The 21,811-nt window shown below is 38.4% G+C and overlaps 1 protein-coding gene across 2 annotated transcripts in view; it reads left to right on the forward strand.

Annotated features, from left to right (window-relative positions):
* Nucleotides 1–3,647: 3,647 nt before the first annotated feature.
* LOC130921015 (zinc finger protein 431-like) overlaps nt 3,648–21,811 on the forward strand; it is a 28,799-nt gene continuing 10,635 nt past the window's right edge. The window contains exons 1-5 of one of the 2 annotated variants that reach the window (XM_057844616.1): nt 3,648–3,942; nt 10,300–10,431; nt 12,616–13,532; nt 17,864–18,059; nt 19,486–19,572. In XM_057844616.1, the coding sequence (XP_057700599.1) occupies nt 10,302–10,431; nt 12,616–13,532; nt 17,864–18,059; nt 19,486–19,572 (1,330 nt within the window). In that variant the 5' untranslated portion in view covers nt 3,648–3,942; nt 10,300–10,301. The remainder of the gene's footprint in view (nt 3,943–10,299; nt 10,432–12,615; nt 13,533–17,863; nt 18,060–19,485; nt 19,573–21,811) is intronic. The other variant, XM_057844617.1, reaches the window with a different exon arrangement.

A 21,811-nucleotide genomic window follows, 5' to 3' on the forward strand; every position in this document is an offset into this window, starting at 1 on the left:
ATATGGCGTGATCTGTCCTCACTAAACATGAAGTTGTTCAGCATGACAGAGAGCAAACAGGGCAATTGTGCTTTTGAGGCTTTTTACTTTCTTTACTTTTGACAATATGTAAAGCTGTAACACACATATGTACACTTATGTTCAAAATGACACGCATTTAAACAATAAAACACTTAACACAAAGTTGGTGTTCAAACATCCATCTAGTCTGATCAATATATAAAATTAGTTGATTAAAGCGGAAATGTGAAGTAAGGTTGGCCAACCATGTTTTTGAATAATATCAATGGCTAAACAATTATAAGCATATTTTCGTTATTTTTTTCAACGCAACCCTTCCAGGTGCTTTCTTTAACCCATAGCAACGCCCTTGACAACGAAAATGCTTTTCTTCGGCAATCTTCGGAAATTTTCGGAAATTACGTCACACTGAGAAGTGCGAGGGAAGTCCGCCATAGAACAGTATTGTTTGTTGCATTGCTTCTCGGTAAGATGCCACGGCGGTGTGTGGCGATGTTTTGTTCTCACTCAAACGACAAGCTGTATGAGTGGCCAAAGGATAGCAGGGCACATAAATGGACATCTTTCGTTCGCACGAAGCGAATGAATTTCACGCCATCATCGAGTCGTGTTCTCTGCTACAAACACTTCAAAGATGCCTGCTTCCTTCACCGGTCTGCTTACGATCAAGGATTTGCCAAAAAGTAAGTGTGATTTTTGGATAGATGACTGATGACTTTGTCAAAGCAGAGCTGCCAACTGCTGTGGAATGAACAGTAAAAGCTAGCGACGTTAGCCAAAAGCTAACTCGTGGCAATCCCCGGCCATAGTTGTTGTTGCATTCGCTAGGTTAAGCGTGTTTAAATTGTGCTTCATCTACAATCTTGTCCGAAAGGGTTAATCCACTGTCAACTTTTTCTCTGAAAACAAGACAGAAAAGCGGAAGGTTGGCTTTCGGCTGTATGAACAGGATGGGGGGATAAATGCAATAGTCCACCAGGCTGGACGCTTCTTTTGACTTTGCTATGAGCTTTTATGAAATGTTCGCTGCCCACTATTCACGCCTACAAAAGCTTTTTCGGCGGGAGAAAAAAGCAGACGAGGAGGTGAAATACGTTCATTTAAGATGTCACGTTCCAGTTTGCTCAGGCCAATATTTGAACCAGCCTTCGTCTATGTCCAAGATGGAAAAGAGAGAAAGAACGCGACAACTAAGCAGGTATAGAAACTTTGAAGAGTGTGTGCCTGTTTTACGCTGTTGGATGATTATCTATGTTTATGTGCTGTGTGCTAACATTACTAGCTGAGCTAACATTGTAGTCTATCGTGAGGAGTGCACAAACCTCAGAATATTTGTTATTGATTTGTAACAATATAAGTATGTGTGAGAAACTATTAATTCCCACATTGATTTATTCGTCGCTTTGTTCTGTTTCATTGGCTATGTTAATTCATTGGCTGCCACTGACGGCTCTAGACGTCCAATTCATTTTGACTGGGTTGCAATCAGAACGACTTGGGCGTTCACCGCTGTCAATTGTACTCAAATATTAGCATCCAAAGACAGTCCTTCCAGTTTGAATAAGTTGGACGTCTATCATTCTCAATGGCAAGCAATAAGTGAAAAGAGACAATAATTTGTTTACAAGAATCTTGCAATAATATAGTGTTGCTGTATTCATTCAGAAAAATGTTACACTGAAATGTATTCTCATAGTCTATGAGAAGACAAACGTTTTTGACATTGTCCACGACATTTATTTTTTTCGTTTTTAGCTGGGATAGGCTCCAGCACCTCCGCAACCCTCGTGAGGAAAAGCGGCATGGAAAATGAATGAATGAATGAATAATAATACCTTGATTTTGTCTTTATTAGTTTTATCACAGAATATTGCGGCTTGATTTCCCGACTCGTGTCGTTATTGTGAGATATCCGTCATCGTGAGCCTGGTATCGCAAATTGTATTGTATCAGGAGGTACCCAGAGGATTCCACACCTTGTTCGGACACATCCAGGCTTGTAAGCTACCTCCAGCCCATAGAAGTGTGGGTAAAACTGATGTCACGTTTGTCCCAAAATGGTAGTGTCCGTGAGCTGTGTCATTTTCTGTATTTAAACATTATTTTCTCTGTTATCATAGTTCTAAGAAATTCGTGATTTGCATATTTCGATTATTTGAGCAATCATTTTCCACATTAAATTCATTTATACTACACAATGTCTTTCCCTTTAATCAGGGGTTGTTTCTTTGACAGAGTTCATGACCAAAAAGTACGTTTGTGGTTATTATCTTATCATGTATAAAATGTTTATTTCACGTATGGATGTTTTTTTTACGTGTGTTTCTTTTTTTTTTTCTTTTTTTTTTTTTTTTTGATAAAGTAATCACGCTACGTGTGCTTTACTATTGACATTCGGTAATGTTTTTCCTCTGCCACTGGATGTCGCCATATACAATCAGAATACATAATAATAGCAATCCTTTCTCACCAATGATTTATCCTGTATGGAGCATTAGGAATACTGTATAATACTCCCTCTTAATGTTTACACTTTGACTTACTTTCTTTACTTTTAAAAATTAAGTCGAATTTTTAGCCATAATTTCTAAATGTAGCATAAGAATGTTATTATTTGGTATTTGAAACAAGTGAATCTTAGTAGTAGTAGTAGTAGTAGTAGTAGTAGTGCTGTTCAGTTGGTAGTTTGGTAGATATGATAAATAATAATAATAATAATAAATATATATACATCGCATAACCAAAAACACACACACACACACACACACACACACACACACACACACACACACACACACACACACACACACACACACACACACACACACAAAAACCCACAGAAAAAAAAAAAAAAAACATTTTCCAGAAAGGTTTAGCTGACTGAGCAAAACTAAGGTTATTTTTGGATTCGGCACATCCAAATTAACCGAATTCAATTAGAAATATTTAGATAATTTTTTTGTTGACCAGTTCCTGTTGAATAAAAATAATACATTTGAAAATATATATTCGTACTTTAGAGAAAAAATGACATTTTTCCAGTTTGACATGTTATAGAGCAAACCAGTTAGATAAACACAATCTACATGTGTTTTTATATTTATATTCTGAAATGCCCATTTGAAGTACATATTGTCCTGTTTGAGAGAAAAACAAGTTGAAAATAAAGTATTTTACATCGATTCATTAAACTGGATAGAGTATTTGTTTGCAGTTGTTGCACTGGAATTTTTAAACCAATAGATGGCAGTAATGCACCGTTAAGAAAATTAATGTTTTTGTTCGCACTGTTGTTTTGAATTACAATACTGCTGTGAACTTTTTCATATTTATTTAAAAAATAATAATAATAATAAAATAAAAATTAAAAAAAAGAAAAGAAAAGAAAAAGAAACTAAACTCGTTAATGAATGTCCCAAGATTTGTGGTTTCACCCTTGTAACACTCCAACAACAAAATCACTTTTAGGAAGCCCTCTATTAACAATTAAAATGCGAATTTTATTGTGATATCATGCCGGAAGTTACAGTAGTCCTTGACATAACCGACAGCAGAGCTACGTTAAACTGTTATCACGTTAAATATATTTCTAGATATTTATGTTTTTACAGTGGCGTTAACTTTGCTTAAAAGTAATTTCATCATAAAAACAAATCTGTGCGCCTTTATTATTTCTTGACGGGGGAAAAAAATAACCGGAAGTCTTTGTAGTTTGTGCTGGCATCAAAGCTAAGCGGTTGAATCAACCGAACGCTTCTTTTATTAAGTTAAACAATGCCAAAAATATACGCATTTAACTGGAGACGTCATTATTATGCTACCAGGAGTGGAAAAGGAGAAGATTTTTTTTGACACTTTCACTAAAACCTTTTTTCGAGGGACTACTTTTTTGTTACCTGGGGGAAGACATTAAACGCTCAGGTTGGTTGTCTAGTCTATTGTTATTGTTAGCGAGGCAAATTTACGAGGTTTACTTTGTTCTATTGTCACTGATCTTCGCTCAGCGTCTTTTAATTATGTCATTCGCAGAAGAGGACTTTTTACCGATTAGCCTTTAAGGCTAATCGTAACGCTAATTGCTAATTTACGAAGTGAACGCCAAGCAGCGGCAAACCGGCTGACAGCATCTTAAGTGACACCTTGGTGTGCACTTTAGTGTGTTTTTCATAAAGTATGACTATGTCTGACTGGTGGAAAAATGCAGTATTCAAGGAGAAAGCTGGAAATATAAAAACAATCTCGTTGAGCTAATGCTAAGCTATCTGGGCTACTAAGTGGAGTGTCACTGCAAAAGCCTGCAGAAAACCTTTTGGGTAAAACACAACGTTGATGAAGCATAAGCCACATCTTATTTATTCGTATATTGTGTATATTCTTCATCTTAAAGTTGCAGTGTCGTTTTGTGTTAAAGTCTGGCTAGATTCACACTCCCCTTTGAACAAAGCATCCTCCCTGATGAGGTGTCCTTGAGCTTCACAATGGATGACTTCCAGCAAGGAACCAGTGTTGGGAATATAGGCCTGTTTGAATGCATCTATAATTAAAAAAAAAACTAATTAAAATGTATATATGGCTCAACATTTTTTAATAAGATGAAAAATGTAACATATTCTATGTCCACAAAATGATTGTTTTCTGTGTTAGCGACAATGTCTTGTGGAATATGGTAGTGCACAACAGGGAAAAATATAAGCTGATGATAAATTTTTAACCAATATCCAGATATTGTTCAACTCCATATGCGGTTGTTGACTTAATATGTTATGGCTAATTGTATTGTGATGCCCTACTGGATGCTTTAATAATGATAATGCGCACATAACAAATCCCAAGCATCTTAATTTGAAGACATCTAATGCTCATTAAGCATAACTGCTATGCTAAGCTGTGACCAGCCCTTGCACAAAGGCAGGCAGAAGCCGTCTACATTCGCTCTGAAGGAAATACGCATATTGGCCCAAAACGGATCATGAAAAACCAATGTCGATATAATCCAATATCATTTTAAAATGCATTTCTCGGTCATTATTACCTGATAATATCAAACAACTGTTGTTTTAATCATACACAGTATTTCGCAAGACTGACATTTCGCATCGATAAACTGGTTATTGAAACGCCTGAATTTTGAGAAGAAGAAAAAAAAACACTTAAATATCGCAATAACGTTATATTGTATTCATGAGGTGGTTTTTCTATATGTTCAGGGATTGTGGTCAAAAAGTTGATGCTTAAGACCTTTAAACCTTTATAGAGCAAGTGAGTAATTTGAACATTTATGGACATACTTGTATGCACCTGTATCATTTTGTAGGGAAAGTGACTATTTTTGGTCATTTATAAAAACCAAAATATTAGCAATTTGAAAAAAAAATCTTTATTTTATTTTTTTATTATTTTGAATAACTTTATAAATGAATACAATCTTAATAAAAAAGAAATAACTAGGGCTGTCAAAATTAGCGCGTTAACGGGCAGTAATTAATTTTTAAAATTTATCATGTTAAAATATTTGACGCAATTAACGCACATGCCCAGCTCAAACAGATTAAAATGACAGTGTCGTGTCCATTTGTTACTTGTTTTTTTTTTGTGTTTTGTTGCCCTCTGCTGGCGCTTGGGTGAGACGGATTTTATGGGTTTCAGCACCATCCATGAGCATTGTGTAATTATTGACATCAACAATGGTGAGCTACTAGTTTATTATTTGTTTGAAAATTTTACAAATTAAAACGAAAACATTAAGAGGGGTTTTAATATAAAATTTCTATAACTTGTACTGACATTTATCTTTTAAGAATTGCAAGTCTTTCTATCCATGGATCGCTTTAACAGAATGTTAATAATGTTAATGCCATCTTGTTGATTTATTGTTATATTAAACAAATACAGTACTTATGTACAGTATGTTGAATATATACAGGTATATCCGTCTTGTCTTATCTTTCCATTCCAACAATAATTTACAGAAAAATATGGCATATTTTATAGATGGTTTGAATTGCAATTAATTCCGATTAATTCATTTTTAAGCTGTGATTAACTCGATTAAAAATTTTAATGGTTTGACCGCCCTAGAAATAACTAAAATTAAAATGACTAAAAACGGAAATATACACCGGTTACGGCCACAAATAACACAAAAGTTGATTTTCAGTTTTTACAATATTAACTCACTGCATTGCCATTGACGGCACTAGACGTCCAAGCCATTCTGATTGGGAGGATCGAATTGGTAAGATGTCTTTTACCGTCAATGGCAGCCAGTGAGTTAAATGAGTGACGTGTAGGGGTTTCAAAATAATAATTGAAAAAAAAAGTCCTGCATGAAAGGGTTCAGATATTTCAAGAGGAAGTACTTTTTTAAATTTATACGCCACAGGATTTGACATATCGAGTCCTATTTGTTGTTTTGGAAACACAGCTAGTATCGGTTCGGAATTCAATATCAATAGCGTACCGCACGTAACACGTCACCTTTTGCCATTAATATTCATGACGTTAGCAACTGTTGCTAGGGGGGTCAAATTCGTGTTTGTCCCTCATGCTCGATGCATATAGTGTATGAACGAGATGTTTACTGAGCTAAACCTACCAATTATGTCAGAAAATGATGTCCCTGGTGCCAAAATCATTGGTGGAAGAACATTGTGGAAGAACATACAAACGTTCAGTTAAAGAGATGGCTTAACTGTCAAAGGGCTGATCAAGAGGTAGCTTTTTTATCGACAGCTTTTTCTTGTGTGCATTGCCTTACGACACTGATGACATTCTCCTGTTTCAACAAGCTATCCTTTACCATAACATGCCCTGTCTTTCTTATATATTATATCCTCTGGTTAGCTTTCCTTTACCATAACATGCCCTGTCTTTCTTATATATTATATCCTCTGGTTGTCTTACTTCTCTGACCGTTCTTGGGTGCAATGGATATTGCTATTTTTGTGTGGCGATCACAAATGCTACTCAGTGACAGCCAACGAACACTTTTAATTTTTTCATCAATAACAAATCTTCACTCTATTAATTTATTTACACTTCCCCCTTACTAAGTACGGTTGTTTCTTTACAACAGAAAAGGTAAAGCTGTTAAATCTAGAGCCTACCTTTGGGCATGAACAGGCTTACTACAAAAAGGCCAAGGCCAAACATGGCTATTTTATTTGAATATACGTATTTTAGAAAAATAGGCCTACATGACTATTGTGATATATAAATAAATAAAAAAATTTTTTCCACATCATTCATTGTCAGACAGAAGCAGCACAGCAAAACGCCATGCTAAAAAATAAGTAAAAATATCAAAATGGCTTATCTCTTAAATGACTCTTGAAATGTTTACTGCATATGAAGGTGAATGGCGTCATCTTGCTGGCATTAAACTGGTCTTTTGGACGTCCGCGCAAGTTAATCCATTGTTCACATTTTTTCCCCTCTGAGTTTTTGGCTTCGGAAAATGTATGAAGAAAACCTCCTTCATATGTGGACGGTTGTAATGTCTGGTGTCGTTTCTACAAGTTCCATAGCAGCAGTGTTTAATCGTCATGTTCTTTTTTGAAAGATTACGGCAGAAAACAAGCAGTACTAGCATTGGTTTTATGCGAGCGCGCTTCTAATTTGACCCCCTTCCAGTTTACGATGGTGACATCACGCAGCCTTGCTGTCTAAAAATAGCATTCGTGCGGTACGCTGTTCAATCAATCCTCCTAATCGATTAAATTCCTTGGTAGCAGAAGCCAACACCATTAACTTTGAAATTGGATGTTTAAGCAGGCAATCTGGTGTAATTCAAGAAGACTGGTTACACACAAATAGAAGTTTTTTTTTTTTTTTTTTTGAGTTAGTTTCAAAGATGTAACGTGAAAATCTTGACACAGGTTCTCCATTTGTATATTTCTGGTAGAGCCGGGCGGTATACCGAAATTTATCGTTACCGAAATTCTTCATGATGACCGACGTAATTTTGACCATGTCGGTAAATTCGGTAATTTAATAAAACACGGAAAAAAAATGTTTTTCATCCCGCTATGATTCTGTGTTGTTCGGCCATGTTCATTCCCGTTTAAGAAAGCAGTCAGTGTGCGTACGTATGAAGTCACGTGGTTATCAGGAACTCAAACAAACAGAAGCCCAGGAGGGTAACACTTGCGGCTAAAGCTAGTGACCAATGTGATATAGTCAGGCTCAAGGAAGCTTCGCCAAACTTTCACCCAACATTAAGTAGACTCTTGGCGGTCTCCAAACAGGCTTTCACCCGCTTTCCTCCCGGGTTCTCACGACTTCAGGTGACCAAGCTTTCTACTGGTAGCCAGACCACAGGCTAACGCTAGCAGCTAACGCTACAAATGAACGTAATTAAGTCGGATAGCGGCTCTATCCTTGTCGAAACGGCTGAACTTAGTGGATTGGGCACGGATTGCATCTAGCAATTAGTATGTTGCGTTATTTTGTATCTGTGTTAGTGTGTGTTTATTTTTTATCTTTTATGATGGTAAAGCATTCATCATAAATTACAATACAACAGTGAAGCCTATCATATGACCGTTTAATGGCCACAACTTTTTTCTGTATATGCTTGCTTTAGTCTGATTCATTACTGCCATCATAAAATCTTAAATGTTTCATTGGCAAAAGAGCAATATAGCTTTAATGCCTGTGTCTGTGTGGGGGGTGCATGTGTGCGTGCATGTATTAAAAAATACTCTGGAAAAAAACCTGCAACTTTGAAGTAAACAGTTGTGTTGAGTAATTATGTCACAGCAGCCACTAACAATAATTTGTCTGTTTGAAGTGTACTGTTCAAGATGTAAATCTGTTTGCACAGTCGTCGTCTTGATTTTTATAATGTTGTACATTGTTCAAGTCATACGAGCTGTAATAAATGTTCATACTTGAATTCTTATTGTTTACAAGAATTTTTATACACTTTATTTAAAGCTGTTAAAAATAAATAAAGCTGGTAAATAAATTAACGAGAAACAGTTAATTTGTATATCATGCATTGATTCAGATTTTCAAATTAGATAACAGTCCGCTTGGGTGAATTTATCGTCATTTATCATTATCGAGGTAAATCTGCAGAATTTACCGTGATACTTATTAGGGGTGGGCGATATGGCCTTAAACACGTATCACGATAAATTCAGCAGATTTACCTCGATAACGATAAATGACGATAAAGTCGCCCAAGCGGACTGTTATATAATTTGAAAATCTGAATCAATGCATGAAATACAGATTAACGGTGCATTTTTTAATAAATGCACGCATACATGAACCCCCAAACAAACAGACACACAGACAGACACACATACATTAAAGCTATATTGATCTTCTGCAAATTAAACACTTAAGATTTTATAATAGCAATAATGACACAGAATTAAGCACATACAGAAAAATAGCTGGGGCCATTTCTCGGTCATATTATAAGTTTCACCGTTGGATTGTGCTTTATGCTGAATGCTTTACCATCACAAAAGCTATCAGAGAGATCACACACAGTCAGATACAAAATAACGCGACATAGTAATTGCTAGATGCAGTTCGTGCCCAATCCACTCATTAAGTTCAGCCATTTCGACAAGGTTAGAGCCGCTATCCGACTCCATCATGTTCATTTGTATCGTTAGCCGCTAGCGGCTAAGGCCGCTAGCGTTAGCCACTAGCGTTAGACTGTGGCCTGGCTACCAGTAGAAAGCACTGAAAGCACCATCTCCGGAAATCGTGAGAACAAGGGAGGACAGCGGGTGTAAGCCCGTCTGGATGCCACCAAGAGTCTACTTAATGTCGGGTGAAAGTTTGGCGAACCTCCCTTAAACCACACTCCATCACATTTTGCTTGTAGCGTTAGCTGCTAGCGTTAGCTTACCGGGCTTCTGTTTGATTGGCTTCCTGGTGATCGCGTGACTCCCTACATAAGTACATTGACTGCTTTCTTGAAGGGGAATGAACATAGACGAACAACACAAAGTCAAAGCGGGATGAAAAGACTATTTTCTTGTTTTATTAATTTACCGAATTTACCGACATGGTCAAAATTACGTCGGTCATCGTGAAGAATTTCGGTGACGGTAAATTCTCGGTTTACCGCCCAGCTCTAATACTTACTTAAGGCCATATCGCCCAGCCCTAATTTGTGGTTCTTGCTGAATAAACTAAAAAGCATTGGAATCGATATGCAATAGAATCACAACCTAAAGAAGTGAAATTCAGTGTTGTTTTTTTTGTTTGTTTTGTTGAAATATACAAATCCCTGATATCATGGGTTTCTTGCAGTGATGGGCTCCCAGAGCCCCGAGCAGTTTGACCCATCTGTGATGATGATGACCGAAGAGGAGCACCTGCAGCAGCAGGACATCGGTTGCCTGATCAACTCTGATGGAGAAGAAGTGGATTTGTCTGACATCCGTAAGTCACATAACAAGGGATGTGCCGATCCGATCACGTGATTGTAAATCGGGCAGATCGCACCATTTTTCAGAGAATCGGGTGAAAAGGATCTGGTTCTTTAATTTAAAAAATGTCTGGTGTAGCTTGCATTTGGTACTTAACTCATTCACTCCCAGCCATTTTCACTGGAGCAACGCCCTTCGCTCCCGGCCGTTTTACTGAATTTTGACTGATTTTGCTAGGCCCAAAGAAAATTCTGTTCTATCGCTATATGAACATGGAACCCACCAAAAGAAAGATTAGACTCTCTTCTTTCAGCAGGAAAAAAAGTAAGTTCATATCTTTTTCCATTCTTTAGAAATCAGCATTAGAAAATCAATTTTAGCAATTTTTCAATTTCTGATGAAAAAACAGAAATTGAGCTTTTTGTGAAAGCATACATTTCAAACATAACTTTGACTTTAACACAGCTATTTTTTGCTTTAGTTACATCCCAAAAATCTGAATAATGTTTTCCTTTTACAAAATAACATAAACAACAAGACAAATAGAGCTTTTGATAGCAAAGTAACAATTTAGTTACACATAACTAACTGAGATGACGCTGTTGTGGCTGCAACAGCCGGGTAAATTTTTCCCTCATTGCCGCCTGTCTCATAAAAATGGATTTCTTTGAGTTTCTGCGAGCAGCACGGACTCAACGACATCGTACGCTGCACTGGTGGTCCCGGTCGTTCTGCTCGGTCGTCCAGCGCCTGGTATCCCGGGCATCCTCTCGGTTGTTCTGTTCGGTGGTCCGCCGCCTGGCATCCTTCTGCCGGCACCCTGGCCGTGTGGCCGTTCGTTGCCGTTGAATCGGGTTGCGGGTCTTACCAAATGCGCTACTGCCCTCCAGTGGCCAGTTTTGTTGCTTTAAAATGGATTTTCAGCTTTGTGCTTTGGAGCTCAGTTGCATCGGAACCCAGAGATGTCTCTTATGGAAAAAAAAAAAACGTAAAATACGTATAAATACGTCTTTGGGACACTGAAACAATAAAAAATGGAAGGTATTTATATGTTTTTGGGAGCAAATACATTAAAGTTATCGATGATTGACAGGTTTGTAGTAGAGATGTCATCCGATCGATCGGGTCCGATCACGTCATTTTCAAAGTATCGGAATCGTCAAAAAAATATCGGCCATGCCTTTTTTAAATATATATATATATATGTTTTAATTAAATTGTTTTCTAAGTGTATTTAACGTTACAGACATAATATGTTACACTCATCCGGAGTATTTAGTTTAGGCTTAAGGTAGGGTTATCAAATTTATCCCGGCAACGGCGGTAATTAATTTTTCAAAAAATGTATCACATCACAGTATTTAACGCAATTAATGCATGCGCTGCACGACCCACTCATGCATTGTCGCGCTCAATCTGTAATGGCGCCGTTATACCTATATAGAGAGATAAAAGGCAGCTTAAATGAGTAGAGTGAATCTTGGCAGCCTTTGGAGCATTTTTTTTAATTGGCTAAAGCCTTACAATCCCTCTCCCTACGATTAGAATTATCATGGGAAGCAATGTGGGGAAGCAAGGTAGCAATTGATATTTTTCTTAACACCTTATTTTATTTCCCAACGCAGAGAAGATATATCAATTGATAGCACTACGCACAGTCATGGTTCCACTTCCCATCATGCCTTTGAGCATGACTACAGTATCATTTACTGAAAGCTCAACAAATACACTAGATGGCAATATTTAGTCACAGTATACAAAGTCACAAGTCTTTCTATCCGTGGATCCCTCTCACAGAAAGAATGTTAATAATGTAAATGCCATCTTGAGGATTTATTGTCATAATAAACAAATACAGTACTTATGTACTGTATGTTGAATGTATGTATTCGTCCGAGTTTTATTCATTTTTTTCTTAATGCATTGCCAAAATGTATATGATCGGGAAAAATTTTTGGGAATGATTTGAATTGAATCGGGAGCCAAAAAAAACAATCAGATCGGGAAATATCGGGATCGGCAGATACTCAAACTAAAACGATCGGGATCGGATCGGGAGCAAAAAAACATGATCGGAACAACCCTAATTTGTAGCTTTGATATTCGCTATCATCTGTCTATCATTGCTAGTCTGCTTCTGTTCTAAGTCTGTGCTCCTGTTGTGGTCGCATTGACGCAATTCATGTTTTTTCCCCAGGAGAGACCACCGAAACTCCCTCCACCGCATTGGGTCAAAGAGAAAATGAAAAGCCTGCCTCGTTCCACACCTGTTCCGTCTGCGGCAAAGACTTCCCTTACGCCTCCAAACTCCAGCGCCATCTGCGCACGCACTCGGGAGAGCGTCCTTTCCCATGTTCCATGTGCGAGAAGAGATTCCCCGAAAAGGGGCTGCTGATGATCCACGAGAGAGTTCACACGGGGGAAAAGCCCTTCCCTTGCACTTTCTGCGAGAAACGCTTCGCCAGTCAAGGCGAGCTCCGACTTCATCGCAGGACGCACACGGGCGAGCGGCCGTACCGCTGCACTATCTGCCTGAAGAGCTTCTCTCGCCACTGGCACCTCAAGACGCACCTGGACGCCATGCATTCTGAGGTAGTGGCCGGTTTTACGAGAAAGAAGTTCCCGTGCTCGGACTGCGAGAAGAGCTGCAACTCCGCCGCCGAGCTGCGGGATCACCAGAGGACTCACACGGGCGAGCGGCCCTATCAGTGCTCCTTCTGCGATAAGAGGTTCGCTTTGTCGGGCACATTGGTGCGGCACGAGCGCCTACACACTGGGATTACACCTTACCACTGCGCCGACTGCGGCAAGACATTTGCGCAGCAGTGGACGCTCACCACACACATGCGGACGCACACCGGCGAGAAGCCGTACAGCTGCACGCAGTGCGACAAGTCGTTCGTGGCACCCGGGGAGCTCCGCAGGCATACCCGCATCCACACGGGGGAGAAGCCGTACTCGTGCGCCGACTGCGGGAGGCAATTCTCCTTGGCGGGGACTTTGAGGAACCACAGGAAGTCGTGCACGCAGAGCAAGAACGGAGCCAACGCAGGCGAAAGCGGAGCTGGGGCGTCACCGGAGAGAGAACAGGAGGGCGATAATATCAGCACTGAGGTGAAAAGATTTAATCAAATGATCGTGATTCCGTGCCATTAAAGGCAATAGACATCCAATCCATTTGGACTAGGAAGGGGCTGGCAGCGATCGTAATACAGTGCCTTGCAAAAGTATTCGGCCCCCTTGAACCTTGCAACCTTTCGCCACATTTCAGGCTTCAAACATAAAGATATAAAATTTTAATTTTTTGTCAAGAATCAACAACAAGTGGGACACAATCGTGAAGTGGAACAAAATTTATCGGATAATTTAAACTTTTTTAACAAATAAAAAACTGAAAAGTGGGGCGTGCAATATTATTCGGCCCCCTTGCGTTGATACTTTGTAGCGCCACCTTTTGCTCCAATTACAGCTGCAAGTCGCTTGGGGTATGTTTCTATCAGTTTTGCACATCGAGAGACTGACATTCTTGCCCATTCTTCCTTGCAAAACAGCTCGAGCTCAGTGAGGTTGGATGGAGAGTGTTTGTGAACAGCAGTCTTCAGCTCTTTCCACAGATTCTCGATTGGATTCAGGTCTGGACTTTGACTTGGCCATTCTAACACCTGGATAGGTTTATTTTTGAACCATTCCATTGTAGATTTGGCTTTATGTTTTGGATCATTGTCCTGTTGGACGATAAATCTCCGTCCCAGTCTCAGGTCTTGTGCAGATACCAACAGGTTTACTTCCAGAATGTTCCTGTATTTGGCTGCATCCATCTTCCCGTCAATTTTAACCATCTTCCCTGTCCCTGCTGAAGAAAAGCAGGGCCAAACCATGATGCTGCCACCACCATGTTTGACAGTGGAGATGGTGTGTTCAGGGTGATGCGCTGTGTTGCTTTTACGCCAAACATATCGTTTTGCATTGTGGCCAAAAAGTTCAATTTTGGTTTCATGTGACCAGAGCACCTTCTTCCACATGTTTGGTGTGTCTCCCAGGTGGCTTGTGGCTAACTTTAAACAAGACTTTTTATGGATATCTTTGAGAAATGGCTTTCTTCTTGCCACTCTTCCATAAAGGCCAGGTTTGTGTAGTGTACGACTGATTGTTGTCCTATGGACAGACTCTCCCACCTCAGCTGTAGATCTCTGCAGTTCATCCAGAGTGATCATGGGCCTCTTGGCTGCATCTCTGATCAATTTTCTCCTTGTTTGAGAAGAAAGTTTGGAAGGACGGCCGGGTCTTGGTAGATTTGCAGTGGTCTGATGCTCCTTCCATTTCAATATGATGACTTGCACAGTGCTCCTTGAGATGTTTAAAGCTTGGGAAATCTTTTTGTATCCAAATCCGGCTTTAAACTTCTCCACAACAGTATCTCGGACCTGCCTGGTGTGTTCCTTGGTTTTCGTAATGCTCTCTGCACTTTAAACAGAACCCTGAGACTATCACAGATAGAGGTGTGCAAAATTTCCGATTCTTAGATTATTCGCGATTCGGCCGTGGAAGATTCGAGAACGATTCACAAACATCCAAATTCCGATTATTGAAATATGCCAAGTAAAGTGGAAGTACAACACACTCAGCATGCCGCGCGGTCAATGAGCAACGGAGCGAGAGTAGCTAAACATCATGCTTCTCATTACCCGGCCCCTCGGGTAATGCCAATGCTCAACTCACGGCTCTAGCTCAACTCATGCCACGAGATAAAAAAACACAACAACATACCTGAAGCTGCTACAAAAGTACGTCATCCACATAATGTTACGGTAGATATCATTTATATAAGACTAGATGCACTGTGGTAGCGGTAGCGTTTGCAGCACATCTACAAAAAGCTAGATGCAGACGTAGTAAACGGCCGCCATCTTAAAGCAGTACACTTCTCTGCAAGGCTGTTGTAGCGAACCTTCCAAGCAAACCTAATTAACTTTTTATCTAAAATACTCCTAAATCGGTAAAATATTGACTTGAATCTATCTTTAAAATAGTTTTAAAACTTTCACATGTCGAAAGTTGACAAAAGGGAAATTATGGATTAACGGGAGCAATTTTAACAACTTTAACGGTTGATTCATAACATTAAATTAATTGAATGTAGTTTAAAGCTGCTGATACAGAATGGGGACTGGAGTTTTTTATTTACTGTTATTTTTGTATATTTGTTTACTGCTATATGTTAACTTGATACTGAAATAGTAGTTTGGTTTAGCCTGAGAGTATTTTTGAACAATTTTGGAACAAATGTACAAAATATTAAAAAAAAAAAAAAAAGGGGGGGGGGGTGCATCAATAATCGTTTTAGAATCGAATCGGACCATCTGAATCGTAATCGTAATCGAATCGTTAGGTGCCCAAAGATTCCCAGCTCTAATCACAGAGCAGGTGCATTTATACGGAGACTTGATTACACACAGGTGGATTCTATTTATCATCATCGATCATTTAGGACAACATTGGATCATTCAGAGATCCTCACTGAACTTCTGGAGTGAGTTTGCTGCACTGAAAGTAAAGGGGCCGAATAATATTGCACGCCCCACTTTTCAGTTTTTTATTTGTTAAAAAAGTTTAAATTATCCAATAAATGTTGTTCCACTTCACGATTGTGTCCCACTTGTTGTTGATTCTTGACAAAAAAATTAAATTTCATATCTTTATGTTTGAAGCCTGAAATGTGGCGAAAGGTTGTAAGATTCAAGGGGGCCGAATACTTTTGCAAGGCACTGTATCTATCGCCGTCAATGGCAGCCAATGAGATCCGAACTAAAATATATCCGGGTTTGTGCAGGTCCTTTAAATCTTTGAAAATTGCGTAATTTTGCGTAAAGTCCTTGAAAAGCCTTGCAAATGTACACGCTCGTTTTGAAGTTGCTGTCCCTTGATGTCCTGCGCCGCATCGTTGCTCCCAAGAGTACAGTGCATCTGAGTCTGTTCGTGAGTAGTTTGGAGTTAAATCAAGCGAACAGTAAACAAATAGAGTAATATTTAAATTAGGGCTGTCAAAATTACCGCGTTAACGGGCGGTAATTAATTTTTTAATTTTTTAAATTAATCATGTTAAAATATTTGACGCAGATTTAAATGACAGTACAGAGAAATGCCCACATATTAATTGTGTTTTATGGAGTTTTGCCACCCTCTGCTGGCGCTTGGGTGCGACTGATTTTATAGGCTTCAGCACCCATGAGCGTTGTGTAAGTAATTTTTGACAACAACGGCGGGCTACTAGTTTATTTTTTTTATTGAAATTTTTACAGCTTTTATTAAAACGAAAACCTTAAGAGGGGGTTTAATATAAAAATTCTATAACTCGTACTAACATTTATCTTTTAAGAACTACAAGTCTTTCCTATCCATGGATCGCTTTAAAAGAATGTTAATAATGTTGATGCCATCTTGTTGATTTATTGTCGTCTTTCCTATCCATGGATCGCTTTAACAGAATGTTAATGTTTATGCCATCTTGATTTATTGTTATAATAAACAAATACAGTCCCTATGTACCGTATGTTGAATGTATTTATCCATCTTGTCTTATCTTTCCATTCCAACAATAATTTTTACAGAAAAATATGGCATATTTTATAGATGGTTTGGATTGCGATTAATTGCGATTAATTATGATTAATTAATTTTTAAGCCGTAATTAACTTGATAAAAAATTTTAATCGTTTGACAGCCCTAATTTAAATGCATACATGTGAATTGGCGTGGTTTGATACAATACTTTTATGGCACGGCAAATAGGGAAACCCAAAAGGGTCAAAATTAAATAAATCTTGAAATACATACGATTTTGATGAATAACAGACAAACTGTGTAATATGGACCTAAATTGTAAAATAAGGTAATATTATGAAAGAGATTTTACTAGATTATTTTCTCATGATGTATTTTTCTACAATGGGGAAAAAGACTTCTTTGGAGAAAAAGACGTTATGAAAAAAATGTCTTTGATCGCAAATCTCATTTTTCTGAAAACGACATGAAATAAAAATGCTATTGTGGAAAAAGGCATAAAAAAATATGTGAAAAAAGCTTTTTATCTTGTAAAATCTTTTTCATTATAATATTACCTCGTTTTGCAATTTGAGGTCCATATTACACGATTTGCCTGTTTTTTTTAATCAAAATGTATTTCAAGATGCTGTTTTTATTTATTTAATTTTGACCCTTTCGGTGTTCCATATTGGTTGTGCCATAAAAGTATTGTACCAAACCACACCACTTCACATGTATGCATTTAAATACTACTCTGTTTCTGTATTATTCCCTTTTTGTTTACTATTTATTTAAAATTTCATTGTGATGAAATCAAAAGGTCTTGTAGCAATAATTCCTTGCAGTTCAAATGTATTTGATGTCTATCAGTGATTTTAATCTGTTTTTCCTTTTCATTTCAGATATCTGACATTCCAGCTGCACCAAGCATTAAAGCCTCATCCACTTCCTCCTCTTCTCCTTCCTCTCCCTTGGAGGACGGCAACTGTGCACAAGCAGCTGAGTCCGACAATAACCCAAACGAGCACGAGGATGAAGTTTCTAGTCCGCACGTGAGCGTCGTCATCAAAGAGGAAGAAGAGGAAAAACCTTTGTGCGGTATATGGACATGACAATGACACCATGATATTTCAAATATACAGTGCCTTGCAAAAGTATTCGGCCCCCTTGAACCTTGCAACCTTTCGCCACATTTCAGGCTTCAAACATAAAGATATAAAATTTTATTTTTTTGTCAAGGATCAACAACAAGTGGGACACAATCGTGAAGTGGAACAAAATTTATTGGATAATTTAAACTTTTTTAACAAATAAAAAACTGAAAAGTAGGGCGTGCAATATTATTCGGCCCCCTTGCGTTAATACTTTGTAGCGCCACCTTTTGCTCCAATTACAGCTGCAAGTCGCTTGGGGTATGTTTCTATCAGTTTTGCACAGAGATCCTCACTGAACTTCTGGAGTGAGTTTGCTGCACTGAAAGTAAAGGGGCCGAATAATATTGCACGCCCCACTTTTCAGTTTTTTATTTGTTAAAAAAGTTTAAATTATCCAATAAATGTTGTTCTACTTCACGATTGTGTCCCACTTGTTGTTGATTCTTGACAAAAAAATTAAATTTCATATCTTTATGTTTGAAGCCTGAAATGTGGTGAAAGGTTGCAAGATTCAAGGGGGCCGAATACTTTTGCAAGGCACTGTATATGGCGGAAAACACTGAGGTGACTTGAAGTTCCACTCTGAGACCCCCAATTTGGCCAAATTTCAAAATTGTCCAAGATGCATGTGTGATACAAGCTGAGTTTCAAGACACAGCTGTGAATGGCCACAGCCGGAATTAGGGGGGATTTTATTGGTGAAACACGTTAAAATTACAAGGGTCGCATTGCCGAAATCGCAGACAAGGAGTGGCCGAGATTTTTAAATATTTACCCCTTTAAATGTTTTTTTTTCTTTGTTTTGATCAATTATTTATCATCTACAATATTGGGGAAAATGCAACAGTAACAAAAAAATACAATTAAGCGATAGTTATGAGGTAGATATCTGTGACCTATTTACTGAAACCATTTTTTCATTGTGACGTAATTTGATTAAAAGTTTAAAATATGCAAGTGAATAATTTTAAAAAGTCGTTTTTTTTTTTTTTTTTTAAACTAAATTTTAGACATCAATTGATGATTCTAAGCTAAAAATTATAGACATTTCGAATAATAAACATTCTTTTTATGGCTGGGTTAAAACAAAAGCGGTTGCGCGTTGTCTGTAAATGGGGGTCTCCAGGGTAAAACGGACAGATTAGAAACAGTTTGGGGGCTTATTGCGCCATGAAACCGCTATGCCAGCATATAGACATATTGTTTTATCTAACACAACAGTTCTTTTGGCTTAAAATACAGCAGTTTCTTTTAAATAGGGGTGTAAGAGCAGAAACTGCTTTTTCAGCCTTGTCTGCGTTTTCCGCCATATATTAATGTGAAACATTTCAACTCAAGGTGTTTTGGTGTGTTGTCCCCTTGTCAACCAGAAGATGCGTTAGCTGCAGAATGTCCTGCTGAGGACAAAAGTGGACCTCCAGTGAAGGAAGAAGAGAAAGACAATGATGTTATCAGAGGTGGGTAGTAACACGTTACATTTACTCCGTTACATTTACTTGAGTAACCTTTTAAGAAAACTGTACTTCTAAGAGTATTTTTACCAAGCATTACTTTTACGTGAGTAGATTTGTGGACAACCAACTTTACTGCTACTTTGGGCTACAGTAGTTGTTACATTTTACCTATTAAATATTAGATTTTACTTTTTTTTTTTTTGCCAGAGATGCCAACAGTGGCTCTACCAATTTCACCAATGAGACGTTCTCCTAAAAATAATTTCTGCAACGCAGTAAATGTTCGTTTTTCGATTACTCGATTATTGGAACTAACTAATCGATAGATTAATCAAATACCTATTTTAGTAGTCGATTAATCGATGAACCATTAGTTCGAATAATCGAGCAATCGGATAAGGAACATGAAAAATTGAATTACCTAAGCTGAGCCTCCAACGGTATTAAAAAAAAATGAGCAGTGGGGCAAATAAGTATTTAGTCAACCACTAATTGTGCAAGTTCTCCCACTTGAAAATATTAGAGAGGCCTGTAATTGTCAACATGGGTAAACCTCAACCATGAGAGAAAGCATGTGGGGGGAAAAAACAGAAAATCACATTGTTTGATATTTAAAGAATGTATTTGCAAATCATGGAGGAAAATAAGTATTTGGTCAGTACCAAAAGTTCATCTCAATACTTTGTTATGCACCCTTTGCACCTAATAATAATAATCACTCACTGTTCCTGGTATTTTGGCCGATTCCTCCATGCAGATCTCCTCTAGAGCAGTGATGTTTTGGGGCTGTCGTTGGGCAACACGGACTTTCAACTACATCCACAGATTTTCCATTGGGGTTGAGATCTGGAGACTGGCTAGGCCACTCCAGGACCTTGAAATGCTTCTTACGAAGCCACTCCTTTTTTGCCCTGGCTGTGTGTTTGGGATCATTGTCATGCTGAAAGACCCAGCCATGTCTCATCTTCAATGCCCTTGCTGATGGAAGGAGATTTTCACTTAAAATCTCTCGATACATGGCCCCATTCATTCTTTCCTTTACACAGATCAGTCGTCCTGGTCCCTTTGCAGAAAAACAGCCCCAAAGCATGAAGTTTCCACCTCCATGTTTCACACTGGATATGGTGTTCTTTGGATGCAATTCAGTATTCTTTGTTCTCCAAACATGAGAACCTGTGTTTCTACCAAAAAGTTTTATTTTGGTATCATCTGACCATAACACATTCTCCCAGTCCTCTTCTGGATCATCCAAATGCTCTCTAGCGAACCGCAGACGGGCCTGGACGTGTACTGGCTTCAGCAGGGGGACACGTCTGGCAGTGCAGGATTTGAGTCCCTGGCGGCGCATTGTGTTAGTGATAGTAGCCTTTGTTACTGTGGTCCCAGCTCTCTGTAGGTCATTCACTCGGTCCCCCCCGTGCGGTTCTGGGATTTTTGCTCACCGTTCTTGTTATCATTTTGACACCACGGGGTGAGATTTTGTATGGAGCCCCAGATGGAGGGAGATTATCAGTGGTCTTGTATGTCTTCCATTTTCTAATAACTGCTCCCACAGTTGATTTCTTTACACCAAGCGTTTTACCTATTGTAGATTCAGTCTTCCCAGACTTGTGCAGGTCTTATGTCTCCGGTGTCCTTCGACAGCTCTTTGGTCTTAGCCATAGTGGAGTTTGGAGTGTGACTGACTGAGGTTGTGGACAGGTGTCTTTTATACCGATAATGAGTTAAAACAGGTGCCATTAATACAGGTAACGAATGGAGCCTCGTTAGACCTCGTTAGAAGAAGTTAGACCTCTTTGACAGCCAGAAATCTTGCATGTTTGTAGGTGACCAAATACTTACTTATTTTCCACTCTAATTTGGAAATAAATTCTTTAAAAATCAATGTTATTTTCTGTTTGTTTTTTCCACATTCTGTCTCTCATGGTTGAGGTTTACCAATGTTGACAATTACAGGCCTCTCTAATCTTTTCAAGTAGGATAACTCGCACAATTGGGGGTTGACTAAATACTTATTTGCCCCACTGTATGTACAACAAAAGAACAAGTGGTTAACTTACATAGTAAAAGTCCACGAGTTGAAATGCTATATGCTAACTTTTTTACAATGTTCTTAACAAATGGTTCAGACACATATTCCCACAAAAATAGGCTAAAAATACCTATAAACTAAATAACGAATGCATTAAAAAAACATTTGCTCAAACAAAAACGTAGCTTATGTTGGTCTTGACAGGGAGCA

This window comes from Corythoichthys intestinalis, chromosome 8 (assembly GCF_030265065.1).
Source record: "Corythoichthys intestinalis isolate RoL2023-P3 chromosome 8, ASM3026506v1, whole genome shotgun sequence".
NCBI classification, from domain to species: domain Eukaryota; kingdom Metazoa; phylum Chordata; class Actinopteri; order Syngnathiformes; family Syngnathidae; genus Corythoichthys; species Corythoichthys intestinalis.